This window comes from Excalfactoria chinensis, chromosome 20 (assembly GCF_039878825.1).
Source record: "Excalfactoria chinensis isolate bCotChi1 chromosome 20, bCotChi1.hap2, whole genome shotgun sequence".
In the NCBI taxonomy this organism is placed as follows: domain Eukaryota; kingdom Metazoa; phylum Chordata; class Aves; order Galliformes; family Phasianidae; genus Excalfactoria; species Excalfactoria chinensis.
Window position 1 is genome coordinate 4,644,699 of NC_092844.1, and position 15,897 is coordinate 4,660,595.

The 15,897-nt window shown below is 39.1% G+C and overlaps 1 protein-coding gene across 7 annotated transcripts in view; it reads right to left on the bottom strand.

Annotated features, from left to right (window-relative positions):
* Positions 1–9,327: 9,327 nt before the first annotated feature.
* GNB1 (G protein subunit beta 1) overlaps positions 9,328–15,897 on the bottom strand; it is a 29,514-nt gene continuing 22,944 nt past the window's right edge. For 6 of the 7 annotated variants that reach the window (XM_072354045.1, XM_072354044.1, XM_072354050.1 and 3 more), the window contains 8 exons: positions 15,746–15,852; positions 15,393–15,456; positions 14,641–14,803; positions 14,326–14,392; positions 13,008–13,209; positions 12,421–12,637; positions 11,450–11,557; positions 9,328–11,065 (listed from right to left, as the gene is read on the bottom strand). In XM_072354045.1, coding sequence (XP_072210146.1) covers positions 11,451–11,557; positions 12,421–12,637; positions 13,008–13,209; positions 14,326–14,392; positions 14,641–14,803; positions 15,393–15,456; positions 15,746–15,852 — 927 coding nt within the window. In that variant the 3' untranslated portion in view covers positions 9,328–11,065; position 11,450. Of the gene's footprint in view, positions 11,066–11,445; positions 11,558–12,420; positions 12,638–13,007; positions 13,210–14,325; positions 14,393–14,640; positions 14,804–15,392; positions 15,457–15,745; positions 15,853–15,897 lie in introns of all 7 variants that reach the window. The other variant, XM_072354051.1, reaches the window with a different exon arrangement.

Below are 15,897 nucleotides of genomic sequence, written 5' to 3' on the forward strand. Positions count from 1 at the left end.
TCCGACATGAAAAGAGTATTGCAAAGGGGAAACTGGCAAACTGAGTGAGTGTGGAAGGACGTTTTGGCACTGTATTGCATACAAGAGTTAACTAGAAAATCAAAAGACATGTTTGTTCTAACTGGCTCCATTTAACTGAGGTCACTGATTTCTTAAAGCTTTTGAAAACATTTTGGCCTTTTCCCTTTTTAAGCATTATTTAGTGGAAAATATTCTTAAGGAGAAATTTGATGGCAGGACAGAAGTAACAGGCAGGCACTTTGGATGATCACTAACCATGTGACTCGTAGCTAAATGCAATCTCTTCTATGGAGATGCATGCTCACAATGGCTTGATTCAACCCACAGCTTTGGACTGCCCCTGACATTTCCTACCAGCACTGAGCTGGCACAGTGTTGAGCAACATCCCAAACAGGAGGCTTTTTACTAAGTCTGATCAATGAAGACAACTGTCCTGTCTTAATGAGCAATGATTTGGCTTGAATTCTACGTGCCATCTGAATTACACCTGGGCTGGAAGTCACCAACCTGGAGGAAACTTTAGCTGGTGCAAAGTACTTGATTTTTGTCTTCATCCCCAGCAGGAACTACTCCAACCAAAAGATCTCTTCCACCTCTATGCTGTTCTCCATATGAAAATAAAGCAATGTAAACAAGGATGCAAATCAGTCTTGTTCTATATGAAAATAGACACCCAGGAGTTACCTCCTATCTCACAGCAGGATATAAAACAACAGAAACTACAGAGAAAGGCTTGGACTACAGCTTGGGGTGTCAGGAGGTGCTTCTGTCTGTCCCTGCATGACCCAGAGTCTGTTTTTCTGCCTTCGGAGTAAAGATAAAAACAACTACTTCCTTCTTTTTCAATCACCAATACAGGAACTGTCTCTCTGCATGTGCCTGAGAAGCACTCAGTCTATATGTATTATTGCTGTGTTACCAAGTGTTGTTACTCTAATACAAAAACAACACATCACGCCATATTTTACCATTCACAGGAGATCTGGAAAAGGCAAAAAAGCTGCTGCGGTTCTACCTTTCAATGTCAGGCCATCAGTAGTTAGATGAGCAAGTCCAGACCAACTCACTTGTGTGCAGGATCCTTCCAAAGTCAAACATCAACTTAAACCTTTGTGAACTAGATTTTCACACTGGTAAAATTAGTTCTGCAATTCCAAGTGGGAAGACTAATGGGAACTCTAGGGAGCAATTCCTCTGGTTTTCCATTGGATACCTTCACCCCAACTGGTGACATCTAAGTAACTGACATTCCTCCTTGCATGCAAACCACCAGTGTCTTAAACATTCATAATAAGAACACAGGAGAGAGATCCTAACTCCATATTTCAAGGAAACTGGCTTGTCTGTATTACCTAAGCTTAACAAAGCCCATCACTACAGCAAACAACTGAAAGATGAGAAGTTCTACTTCATCTACTAGTTCGCTCTTGAAAGTAGGGTGTGCTGTTTGTTCTGGGTGCTTTACTTGTCAGGAACTATCCAAGACAAACAAATAAGGCAAACACTGTATTGAAATAAAGGAAGAAGTTGGATCAAAGCCTTTATAGCTGCCCAAACTTTGAAAAGCACAACAAGCAGTAGGAAAGAAATAGAGTAAGATGATTCCTCTACATTCAGTTCCTCTCTGTTGTCATGGGTTATCAGTCACACTGTCATATGGAGAACGTTATGCAATTTCAGAATGATTTTAAATAGCAAGAGGCAAGACACAAAGTGAAGTGGCCAAACCCTGTTCTCACTACTGAGGGTCACCAAGTGGAAGCATTACATTGCAATCTTTTCTTGTCTAGGCACTATCCATACGAGAAATGCTTTGTTCTATTTTGTCAAAAGAGAAGGTAACTGAAAGAGTTATGTTCAGGTTACTACAACAAAATCTGAGCACACACTAACTAATGTAAGTACTAAGTATTCGTACAATGCACTGCAAACATGGACATTCCTTACTGCATTACAGCTGATTCTCACGAATTCATGATGAGTTAAAACTGAAATTTCTATTCTGAGAATCACTATGGACCCAATTTGCATCCTGGTCATTAAGGAACGTTTTCTTGCAGCACAGGGAAGTTCCAAGAGCTTTGTTAGATCCATCATCACCGAAGTTATGGATATCTCCTTACTAAATATGGCTCTCAAGTCCTCTGAAGCAAGCACTGCTTTGTAGTAGCTGGCTTATCAGACCACTTACAGAAGGCATTCCTGTACTACAAGCTGTTTAAAGGAGGAATAACAAAAGGGAGTCCCTTGAGTTAAATGGTAACTTGTCCGTTTTTTTTCTTGTAATCGTGGTTCATTGTTCCCTTAAGCTCTAGGTCTGTACTGCCCATCTAATAGCACAAGAAATCTATATAGTGCCCTGGTATTCCCACATATTCTTCACTCCCAGCCCCTCCAAAAACAGTTGGTACAATGGGTGCAACACATATGCAGGTGAAACAAGTTTGGTATTCAAAAGCTTCAGTATAAGGTAGGGATTAATTCTGGATAAAAGCCTTACAATGCATCCTTCTGACAAAAGCAGAAATGAAAGCAGACCAGTCTCTGCCAACTTCTGGGTCATTTGCATTAGAATTCTTGACACCCCAGCATTATTAACATTCTTTTCATGCATTCAATTCCCTTCTATTTTGCAGATGCTCAGATAACAGATGCATTTGAAAACCTTCCCATTCAAAACCTTTATTCTGGCACAAAGAGGTGAAGGTAGCCTTTTCCCTTTGCACAAAAGGAAATATATCTACAAAATATCCCATATTTAATAACAAAACAGACAGGTGTGCAGGGAACAGTGAATACTAAATCCCAGTAACTAGGAAGACGCAGTAAACACTGCTCACTCTTGTAGTTAAAACACTGTACAAGCAGTGCCTCCTAGTGTTTATGAGATGGAACAACAATCTCTAACTTCCCAATTAAACTCAAAAATCTCAAGTTTCAAGTACAAAAGATGAACTGTTAAACTCAGTAACCCTGCTTACACAGCCTCCATGACAGCAGGCTGGCCCTCAGACAGAGGATTGTCTCAGAGCAAATGGATTTTCTGTTGTTTTTTTTCCCCCAGTTTACTACAATTAAATTTAGGTCAGTCCAGTTTAGAACACGTAGAAGGCTGGCTTTGCTACACTATTACATGTTGGCTATGGTTGACTATCTAGTGCTGTACTACACATGTTCCCGAGTTGTTCATCACAACATGGCTAGAGCAAATGAAATATTTCATGAATTGACCTCATTGTGAAACATCACACAAAGGTATGCACGTTCCCACAAGGCAATGCAACAAGTACGACCGCACTGCAGTAGTTCAGATCATCTCAAGTTGGTATGTCCCATGCACAGCAGAGCAGCCTGTCACAGCAGGGAGTAGCAGCTGTTCTGATTCCTTGGACCACATCCTGACCTTGAGAGCCTTACTCTCGCAAAGCATTACAGATGGCTGTGACAAGTCCCCAGGCTAAGCCGGGCATTAACACCAGATGGCAGTATAACCTGAAGTTTGATACTCTGAAGCCAGCAGACATTAGATTTAACACAAAGCCAATTTTGTTCCATTGCACACTATCCTGGACACCGCAGATTTAGAGGATGGTTTTCATGCTCATCGTGGGAAGACGTCTTGCAAGAGATAAGGAAGAAAATACACCAGTTGGCAAGCCTGTTCCCCAGTACAGTTCGCATTCATTGGAGTGATTTGTGGAATATAAGCCTCCTCATGTCCAACTTGTGATTTTTCCCACATTTCAAGCACATTCTGCTAACAGCCAGTTATGTGATACTCAATAATAAAAACTCTTTTATGAAGCTAGAAAGGGAACCAAGATTTAATTTACTGGATTCTGCCTGTCAAAGTAATACAAATTGAACTCCATAGCTAAAAAAAATCTCTCTTCTAAGTCTTGCTGACCAACTTGAGTCTCATTCCCTTTAATCCGAGACTTGCTCCCTTTTATAAAATACATCAGAAAATTTGTGCACACTGTCAAACATCATTTGAAACCAAAATACTTCAATATAAGAGACCAAAAATCAAACTGCTTGCAAATAATTAACCTAGTACAGTTATGACTATCTGATCAGAAGTCAGATGTCTAACAAGCCTAGGAAAAGCAGTATTTGAGGTTTACATGCAGCATAATCCTCAATCCCCAGCAGCTGAAGAGTCTGAATTTGATCACTCATGCAAGCAAAGCCCCTAAATAATGCATGGCACTACCATGAATTAGTTCTTAATGCACGTGCTTTCCAGCAGGATCACCGATCTTTTTATTTCAATCTACTGCAGTTAAGATAATCTTTATGAAAACAGGGAGGTACAAACTAGCATCACTTGCAGAATATTTCACTAATGGATCCTAAATAGCAGAAAAGTAATGAAAGCTGCTGGCTTTGTGACATGGAAGGGGGGAGGAAGGAAAGATCCAAGTAACTTTCAGATGCAATGCAGCCATCAAGTCATATAGCCTTTCAGAGAGCCTGGACAACTGTTTTATGGTCTGGTCTTCTACCACAGAGCTGAATTTCCCTACTACGAAGTATTAGTCTCTCAAACACCAGCAAGGAAAACAGGGCTACCATCTGAGTAGGATGGATATGCTCATAAACCCCCGATATAATTGCAGAGGACATCCTGTGAAGAATACAGCCAAATCCATCTCAGAAGATTCTCTATCAGAATAAACTGTAAAGTTAAGAATATTTGTGCTTTACCAGGCTTACACCCAAATGTATTACAGTTGACATTTCCTCCAACAGTGTCAGAATGTCACGCTAATCCCACCCTGATCTGTTGCCATCATCTTCCGCTGTTCACAGGAGTGCTTCTGCATGGTGGAAAATGATGGCAACTGCCAAGATTCGTCACAGCCCGAGCAGCGGATATCAGACAGGAAGAGCAGACAGAGACACTCTTCTCACTAAACACAGAACTGGAGGTCGAGGTGTCAGTTTGTGTTCCAACTCAGCCATTAAGATGTCAAAGGCAAACGGCAAGCATCTCTGTGCCTCAGTATATGAAATGGAGGCAACTTCTTCACAGGAGCATGATGAAGTCAGTCCACTGGGAGGCTTTTGCCATTTTAGCTGGAAAGACAACGCTGGCATTGCATTATCAATTTGACAAAGTGAAGAATACAACTGCCACAGATGGGCTTGAGTTTTAGTTGGTACTTTTAGTAATTAAAATGAGAAGCTACTCCCTGTTAGCCTCGGCTTCACAAGTCAGTGAAGAACTTGTGTTTTTACCAGGATAAGGGCTGAGATCAGATGACTGGCTGGCTCCCATCTGGTATTTCTGGTTAAGCTATTCTTGATGTCTAGAACTGATGTGAGCAAGAGCTGATAAAAGAACGATCCCTTTACTTATGAATGGTTAACCTTCAATTCCTCTCAATGTTCCCTGAAGTCTATATGTAATTGCTAACTTTTACTCAATTTCCCTTCGCTGATGCCATCACTTGACTCAAATAAGCCATGGGAAGAGGAAGATAGAACTGCTGAAAAGGATTTCTTTCCCCCCTCCCTCAAAGAACTGCCACTTCCACACCATTTTCTAAGCTCTTGGGTTCTGCTTCATAATTCAGCATTATCACATACTTCAGACAATTCTTTGATGTTATACTTGACAGCATGAATCTGGGACAAGATTTGTAAAGCTGTTCAGAATGGGTTAACTGCACATCTGATGCAAGCAGTAGATGAAATATAGAATTGTTCGATTAAATAATGCAGTCATTCTTGGAAAAGCACCCAGATCTCTCATTAGTGCAAACTGGTGTCCATCACTCCCCGAGCTGTCACTCCCTTCATACTTATTATTCATTCAAGAGCTCAGACCCCCACTAAACAAAGAACAGCAGCTGTTCAATAGTTCAACAGTTCCTATGCACTGCAGATCAGTTGGAATGGCGAGAGGGAGAACAGAACTGGAATCTCAATGGGGTTCCACAGACTAACATTCTAGAACCTCTTCAAACCATTCCTGCTAGCTTTCAGAAGGTACACAAATAAAAGTATGTGTTGGTACGTTACCCACAAAGTACAATCCTATACTGCAGATGTAAACTGCATCTACACTACTTCATGCACTACTCCACTTACGTCCTCTGGGTATTATCATGGTTTTCAGCACTTTCAATGTATGAAGAAAAAACAGCACTAAAACTTTCACTTATAACATTAGTTAAGCTTTGTATGTCATACAGTGTCTATCACTCACTCTAAATCCTGTCTGGTTCTTCTCACTGGATTACTCAACGGCAAAAAGCAAAAGCACCAGCTTCAGGGAGTCACGTATCAAGCATGATTATTCCTGTTGGTCCTTGTTTCCAGTTTCTTTACAGTAGCACAGGAAGTACATCACTAAAAAAAGATAAGGAGCTACAGTCAAAGACAGTGAAAGTTTAGATAAATATATGTAGTTACATATTATCACTGTATGACTCACTGTCAGGTACCAACCAGTACAGAAAAGGATTTGCTGCTGCCTACTTGCTTTTCACCTAAAACAGAATCCTTATTTTGCAAAAAGAAACAAAAGCTAAGTATTACAACTCCTGTCTTTCTATTTTTCCACCGCCCTTAAACAAGGACTTAGAACTTATGAGACTTCTATCTGATACACAAACAGCACACTTCCCAGTTTTTATCTACAGCAGAAAGATACTTTTCTACACTGCCAGAAGTGGACATCATCTTAGTCCCACCTCAGCAGAAATACCTTGTCAATCAATATATCTTCATTAGAAACTCCAGATCCCAAAACCTACCTAAAAGCAGAGGAGGAAAGCTGAAAAGAACAAGCACTTGGGAGTAGATCTGTGACAAAGGATGTCAAAAATGCTGAGAAGGTGCTAAGAAGTATATGGGGGAGGCAGGGGGGAAGCAGAAAATTACTGAGGCTCATCATAATCTCCATCCATTATTTCTGAAATCACAGCTGGATTCAGCGTTCACTAGCAGACTGTGCGTGAATTAAAACTGTCCAATTTTAATTCCTCCAGCTCTACCAAATTAAGTTTACACATAAAAGAAACAAAGTATAAATGAAAAGAGCCAATCTCTGAATTCTGGACTACACCTACACTAAAAACAGCATGAACTGTAATACCACACACAGTCCTGACTTGTTTCAGACCCACTTACACAACTCAGCAAGGGTGACAAGTTTTGTTATTCTTTATTTACTCTGTCACTTCCCAGAAACCAGATCAATCTATTTTTAGCACTTACAGAGCGTGATTCAATCAGTAATTTTAAGAGTGATTCACAGCTGATTTTAAACATACACTCCAGGGCACTTCACAATGGTCAACACTTCAACTGTACAACTCCAATCTACCAGCAACAGCTCCTCAGATCCTTTGAAATGCATCGATTCACTAAGAAATTAAAGGCCCACTAGGAACACAGTATTCTGAACTCTAGCTAAGAAGACTGCAAAACCTGGTATCTCTTCCTCCACTTGACTTCTTCCCCTCAGCTACCAGTAATATACAGTTCCATGGATGCCCATTTTTACTGCAACACTCTTTCTAAGCCATGGACAGACAACTGTGACTCTTCTCCACATCTACTCATTACCCAAATACCTCAGATTCATTGGTCCTGCTACCTATGTCATCTAACATGCTTCTCACATCTACTTAGCTTTACTCCACATCTGTCACTGAGGCCAGGCACAGATAAATCATTTTCAAACACAGTCCTTCACTTATAAAGCCTTGCTCTAGGAATGTGCCAGCAGCTGGGTGATGCTACTCTTTTGGAACCGTATTCCAGGATTATCTTCAGTTAAAATCTTTTGTCTTGAGTTACAGATCTCTGAATTACTAAGCACAGAAAATGAGAGACATCTAAGCAATACACAGCAAAGCTTCGTGTTTAACAGATGCACTGCCAGCACTTCAAATCAATCATGTTACATATTAGCCTCTTGACACAGAAAGTTACTATCTTGGTATCTTACTGCCAGCAAAGGCATTATTGGAACAGGCTGGAAACAGTAATTTAAGTGTAAGGATCGAGATTAAGCAAAGTAATACATAACATGTCAAAAATGATTTTACAGACCAGACAAACTCACATACAAAACATCAATTGTAATAAAAATATACCATGTGAGTGGAAAAACAGCTACACCATCTGAAGTTGGAAGAGACTCTGAATTCTGAAATGTAAGTATTTCCAGCCATCAGCAACTTACCAGCATTACACAGTCCCAAAACCTAAAGCGCACAGCTACGACTTGTAGTTCAATAATGCCACCATCATGTTTTCCACACTTAAACTTCAAAAACTTCTCTGTCAAGGCAGTGAATGTCCATGCTTGGCATGAAACCAAGGCTTCACTTTGGAATTTGTCTTGCTTGGTGTGAAATGAATGAAAATCTATTCTAATGAGTCAGATTATCAATAGAATTTTACCCACCAAAAAAAAAAAGGGTCTTAAGTGGACCAATATGAAGTTGCAAAACCAACTGCGTTTCAGCATCTCTAAATAACTGTTGCAGAACTTTACTTCTGTGGGTACAAAAGAGTTTTCTAGGTATAATGCTGTTCTGTGCAGACTTTGTTCTTACTGTTAAAAGGACAACTACTTACCCTTCTCAATATCTACAGTAAGGACAGCTAACACTGACAATACAGCTTATCTGGCCAGATCCTCACATGGCAGTAACATAAGATGTTCCACTCAATCCTTTTCCTATTAAAGGGTACAAAAGTTTAAGAAGTTACTAAGCATTTTGCTATCTGATTTCCTGCTTCAGTTGTTACACTCAATATATATTCCACAAAACATTTCTGTGATGTATACCAATGCAAATGACAACAGCTATTTTTGTTTGGAGTTATTTTTGTTGGAGTGCCAACAGTTTTCAATTAAGGTCTTGAGAAGGCCTAGCAATAATACCATCCTAAATAATTAAGAATGGAGGAGGAAAAATGCCCGTGGCCACTGAGCTCCACATACATACTGTATCATTAAATTCTGCATTAGCATACATCACATACACATATATTTTCAAATATTGCTGGCAACTTCTAAATACTTTGTTAATAAAAACACACAGAGGTTTTAGTTCACCTTGCAACTGTTTTTAGCTCTAAAAACCCAACGAGACCTGCATCTTTTCACACGTATACAATTTAGACCTTTCAAACACAGTACATATATTACCCAATTAAAATACCAAGCAATTAAAGACATGTTTTGACCTCTCATGTTATATTCCATAACTCAAAATCTTCTTCCAGAAGCAGTTCTGTAAGTAGAACAATAAGCTGCAAAACAGATCAGTCAAAACTCATGTCAAACTGCTTTATTACATCTTAAATAACATTACATTTTAATATAGTATCTATCTTGCATCCAGCTTTCTTGAAGTACACTGACTTTAAAATTAAATACAAAAGGTGAAGAGGGATACAGGGTGTGGAAAAAGCTCTACAGAGTAGTTTCATGAAAGAGAGAAAGAAGGAATTCATCTTTTATGCCAAATCCAGGCCTAACGCACAATTACAGCACATTTTTGTACAGAATGTTGCAGAAAAAACAAAATGGAGAAAAGCTACTACTGCTGCTAGGAAGGAGCATTTCTGGATACAGTGAGAAGATAGGAAAGTTTAACAGAACAATCCGCTGTCCAAACACTGCTGCTTTTAACATTTTATTTGAAAAGAAAGCCAGGAAAACCTGCTTGTTACAAAAATGATTCTAATCAGATGCAAAGGACTCATCCTACAAGAGGAACTGGCTGTGAGGAACTGATTTTATAAAGAAGATGGTTTAGGTTCCCTCCTCCCACACCCCAAAATCTTTGACAGCGATTGTTTGAACAGGCTGTTTCTCTTTTTTTTTTTTAAAAAAAAAGTGACTTATCACGCTACTCCCAAACGTGCATAGCTTTTTACTTGAGTTCTTCATAGATTTATGCACAGAGTAGCAACAATAAATGAATACAGCAACAATGGTTACAGTTTTTAAACAGGTTATTTTTTCAAAGAAAAAAACATCTAAGGACTTAGTCCAATATGCACTTTTTAGCATTTCTACAGCATGCGATTCTAAGAGTAAACCCACCCAATATGGCAAACAATCAAAAAAGGTTTTTTTTTTTGTTTAACTTAGAAAGTTCAAGATCATTATTTTCAAAACATTGATTTGTACATCATTTCATACACAAAGAATTGACTCAATACCCAAGTGTAGGATAGGTCTCTTTTGAAAACAGAGATTCCTGGTTGTTGAGACTACAGGATAGTGTTCGGATATATAAACTGCCCTTTCAAGTGGACAAAACCAAACAGATTTAAAAATAAAAATCAGTGTGGTGAAAAGAGGGGGTAGGAGGGACCAAGGATTGCATTTGTTATCCATAAAACGTGAAAGGATTCTTTAAACAAGCATTCATTACCTTGAACAGCATGTGCTTGGTTACCTTACTGCTTAACGTTATCCTACATATGCCAAGTTTTGTGCAACAATTATCTGTGATACTAGAAAATAAAATAAAAAAAGTAGGGACTAAATTTACATCGTTAACAACCCCCAGGTGCTCTGGGCTAGGACTCCCTTGTTTTGCTCAATTAAATACATAAACAAATGTATTTAAAAAGGAAACTTGAAAAAAATCCTGCTACAAACATGACTTTAAAATTTGCAAGTGTGTGAGATAAAGTCCTTAACTTTGACTTGGAAACTACAGTGAAAGCTAACTGTTTCACAATTATGCTCAAGTTTATTTTCTGGTCATGCTTTTATGATAGTGTTTGTTTTTTAAATTCTCAAGCCAAAAAAAAAACAACAAAACAACAAAACATGGTCCCAAAAGGAATGCACTATTTCATTTTGCTTACAACACAGAAATTCTTCTTGGAAAGGTAATTGTGCTCTTCAATTTCAGCAACAGGAGACGGAAAAGATCTTGCCCTTTGAAGTTGGGGAGGATGGGGGTCCAAGTTAGTATAGTTGGATTGAATATGCTATCATTTTTAATTTTCAATCGTTGGAAACTTCTTCCAGTCACGGAGTCCGCCACTCTTCTAACACACAGAAAGACGGGTTAAGAGTTGCACTTAGATAAACTGTAGTCAGCTTTCAAATTTTATTCTCACTCCCCACTGATGCATTCAGCCATTACCTCACTGTTTTTAAGACTGCCATTTGTTTACCAACCCAGACTCTACAGACCGTACCAGCCACCCCTCCCAGGAAAGTAAAAGAGTAGCTTACCACAAAAATATTCATGCGTACATTAAACAGCCTTCTAAGAACAAAAACAAAAAAAACCAACCACAAGAAATCCCCCCAGTGACTTTTCTAACTTGAATTATATGCTTGCAGCATCAGTAGAAGAGTACTGTTTGGACCTGGAAATAAGCACTGAGTACCATATAAGGACAGATATTAGTTTTATACCTACTTACTTCAGTTCCAGATCTTGAGGAAGCTGTCCCATGACCCTGTTGCCACTGCCATACCATCATCAGTCACGCCTAAGCAACTGACACGGTTATCATGACCAGCAAGGACACCTGGAAATAAGAATAAGCAACAAACTTGTCACATTGCTCTGGTGCTTTCTTTTTCCTGCTCAAGTAACAGTGAGGCTGCCACACTGCAATGACTCAGTCTATTCCTTCAAGAATTCTGAACATTTATGGTTTCAGTTTTTGAATGCTTTTCCTTCCTGAAGCACAAACTTGTGAGGGTTCACAAGGAAGTAATACAGAAAGTGCTTGGCTCCAAAATTCTACTTGTCTGTTCCTCAAGTTATGACCTTACTGATTCAAGTTGTGAAATCGCTGCCTTGAGAATCCTGTCAGCAGCATCATAGTAATAAGTGTAACCATACATTGCGGTTGCTAACATTTCCTCTCCACAGTGATACAGATTTTACCAATACAGAGACCTGAAAATCAATTATAGTACTATTAAAAAACTTGTGCATTAAACAGCAAAGATACAGAAGCCAACATTCTCCTCTGTTACATTTAACTTAACAGTTTCAAGAAGGTAACAAGAACAGTTATTTATGTTCCATCTCTACTCAGCACTGAGTCAGAATGTTCCTGACAGCATCAAGCAGAACAGAAGTTTAAATTCTGCTCAGCTCACTTCAGTAAGTAGAAAACTTAAATTGTTTTAAGCTTGGCAACAAAGAATCACACTCCATGAGCACACTGACTGTATTTTCAGTATTAATAAAAAGCTATCATTAATTCTAGAAGAAAAAAAAATGAAATCTGTGCGTTAAAACAAAGCTGACAGAGAGAAATTAAGAAATCCAAGTAAAACTACTTTGGCACAGTCCAGAACCAGGTATTTGTTTATCTCATGGTCCTGTTCCTATCCCCCCCAAACTTCGTTTTTCGTATTTAAAACCAAATACATTTACCTGCTCTATCAGCTTTCAGCGTATCCCAAACATTGCAGTTGAAGTCATCGTAACCAGCTAGGAGGAGACGTCCGCTCTTGGAAAATGCTACAGAGGTGATGCCACAGATGATGTTATCATGTGAATAAACCATAAGTTCCTGATCAGCCCGAAGATCAAAAAGCCTGCATGTAGCATCATCTGATCCTGTGGCAAATGCATTGCCATTGGGGAAGAACTTCAGCAGGGAGCAAGGAAGAATGGGGAAAAAAGAAGAAAGACATCAAATTAATTTAAAGAGTGGCTGGATAAAATGGGCAAGTTACTCAAAAGCTGAAAAATACATTATGCTGTGAAGTCAGAAAAGTTACAAACATACAAAATGCTTTTCATCTGGCATTCCAGGCATAGAGCCCACTGTCTGAGGAGCACTCCAAAACTGCACATCTGGAATAGAACTTAACCTAGCTCCAAAGCCAGACTTGATGCAGAAAACATTAAGAGAAAACATTCCATCATATTATATCACATAGTACATGCTTAAAAGCTGAGGTCAATATGACAAAACAAACTGAAATCCTTTGTCTTGTGTTCAAGCTGATACATACACAGATGGCGTTGATGTCCGACTCGTGGCCAGTGAAGGTTTGCCGACACATTCCTTCTCTAACATCCCACAGTTTGGCAGAGGCATCGCAGGCACCGGAAACGAAACACCGAGCATCAGGAGCCAGAGACAAACTCATGACATCTCCAGTGTGCCCAGTAAATGTAGTTGTCTGCTGACCAGTTTCTATATCCCAGAGAGCGCTTGAAAGAATAATTAAAAGATACAATTAAAAAGCCATTTACACTCCTATCTTTTATGCCCTTTTTATTGTGCAATGCATAAAGCAGCAGTGGCAACACGACAGCAAAAGTCAAGTCCACCTTTCCCACCCTCACTGAGGACGTGTGACTTTGTAAATTGCATCCCTCTCCCAACACAGCAAAATCACTTCTCTGATAATCAGAGTACAAAACAATGAAATAGCTCATCACCCCTTAACTTCTAACTTCCCAACAAACCAGATCCATCAGCAGCAGATCTGTACTATGCAAACAGGTCACTGCACTTTGTCATTCTTCTCAAAGCTGGGCTGACCCGAGGTGGACAAAGCGTTATCCAAACAACTGTCAAGTAGCTATGGTAACTCCTGAGAACAGTTACACCGTCCTGTCTGGGCCTTGGTTTTAACAGATCCTTTTTGTCCTATAAATTATGTTTAGGAACACTCTGATATAAAAAACAAACGTCTACATTCATTAGTTACTCACAATCAGTGGACTAATGAACGGGCCTTCAAAGAGACTGACACTGTGTAGGAAAGCTATTTATTAGACAACCTTTGCTGTAAGAACTGCTGCCTGGGAGATCTATATTGATTTTAAGCAGCAGATATAATACAAGAACTAATGAAAAGAAGATTGAGGCCTTCTCTCATCCAGAAGCTAGTTTTTATTGAGACATATGCCCACATTCTCCTCAAGGAAAAAAGCTGCACCTGCTGTCAGTGTAGAATATTTTCTGGGAGCTTTTCATATTATAAACACCTAAATATACCTTTGTAAAAAAAATAACTAATTAATATTGAATACTGAAGTGCTTTAAGAAAAATCACTTATTTCTGAAAGGCAAATTATACAAAAAAAAGTCAACATATCTTTTTATCACAAAAAATTAGGTCAATCGAGAACACAGCCTTAACTGAGCAGCCAAAGATAACAGCCTTGAAAGATCAAGTCTTCCATTACTAGCAAAAAATGTGACTTACAAGCAACAATCAATCATGTATAATATTCTGGATGACTACCACCTTTATGAAGAAGTTCATTTCAACAGACTTAAGTCATTACTAACCATCATGTCACAATTTTACTGCTTACCAAGTGGTGTCGCCAGAGCTGGTAACAATTTGATTATCATCCAAGAAACGACAGCATGACAAGTATCCTGAAAGCAAAACAAAAAGACAAAGAATAGAACTGGAGATTGCTCTCCACACCGCACACTTCTTCCTCCCTGCAAGGAGGAACTACTACAGAAGCCTAAAATACAACAGTTTTTATAGAGAAACCTCTGAAATTTTACATAAAAATTATTTTGGCTCTTTAAGGAGAATGTCTAATTCAACAATTATAACAGCATAATGATTTCACTGTACGCCTTCGTAACCTAGGCCATTCTGAGTACCTACTCACCTGTATGCCCAGCTAGTTCACGGCTGACACGTACATTCCCTTCACGAGTTTTCAAGTTATAAATGGAACAGATGTTATCAAGACCACCACAAGCCACATAGTTTCCAGAAGGCGCATATGCACAAGTCATGACCCAAGACGAACGCAGGGGAATAGCATGCACCTGAAATAAATACATTCAGCACTTCATCTGCAGAACAACTGATCCAATCATTTAGCATCAGTAGGTTTTCATCTCTCCCCCTCTCTGGGGGTGCATCAAAAGGACAAGAACAAAACACATAGCTTGTAATCAAGAAAACATGTAATTAAAAACTCAGGTTTGCCTTTCCTGAATTCAGTTTAATCAGCAATTTCAATAAAAATCAAATTATTTCAGTGCTCTGACCACTAATAGTTTGCAGTAGCTTCAGGAAAGTACTGACTTCCAAGTACAGTCAGCAGAACTGCCAATTCTAGGCTTAGATGCTATGTTATGAATTAACTAGTGAGGAATCTGTTACTCTCAGAACCATTTATATCCTACTTTGGAAACCCACAGCAAACGAAGACTTAGTATTTAACTAACTTCCTCTTTGCCTTCTTCTGTTTGCAGTGCACATTTTCATACACAAAACACCTGAAACGCTGCTACATTCCCTACTGAAGAAATCAAGATTTAGGCTTATGTCAACCAAACCAATGCAGCCAAAATCGTGACAGACAGTACTTCCCTCCTTTGTATTAATTATCAATTTAACAGTTAATCTTACCTTGTTTGTAGTATAGCTGTCCCAAATTATAAGTTTGCCATCCTGGGAGGCACTAACTAGAAGCCTGAAGAAGAAACAAGTGGTAAATACAGTCACACTGTGCTCTATACATAAGCTTCAAGATTCAATGAGTTTGACAATCTATACTGTCAGCTTGCTCTGTTTTTTGTTTTTACAACAGAAGTTACAGTTCTAAGCTGTCCAGAAGAACTGAATGGACATCAGCACTTTGGGACATTAAGTTGTCCCAAGCTCTCTCTTTTGCCTACATTCTTTTTGAACTACTGGATCTTTGTGGCAGAACAGGTAAATAACAGCTGGATCCATCCAACTTTCCATAGCAGTGAACCCACCTGGAATCAGTCCCCCAGTGCATTGCATAAATTTTGGCCAGGTGTCCTCGGAGCGTTCTCCTGGTGCGCATTTGAATTCTCCCCACCGGGTCAATATTGGCTGTGATCTGAAACAAGGAATTGTAACATCCATTGAATTTTTCACTTCATAG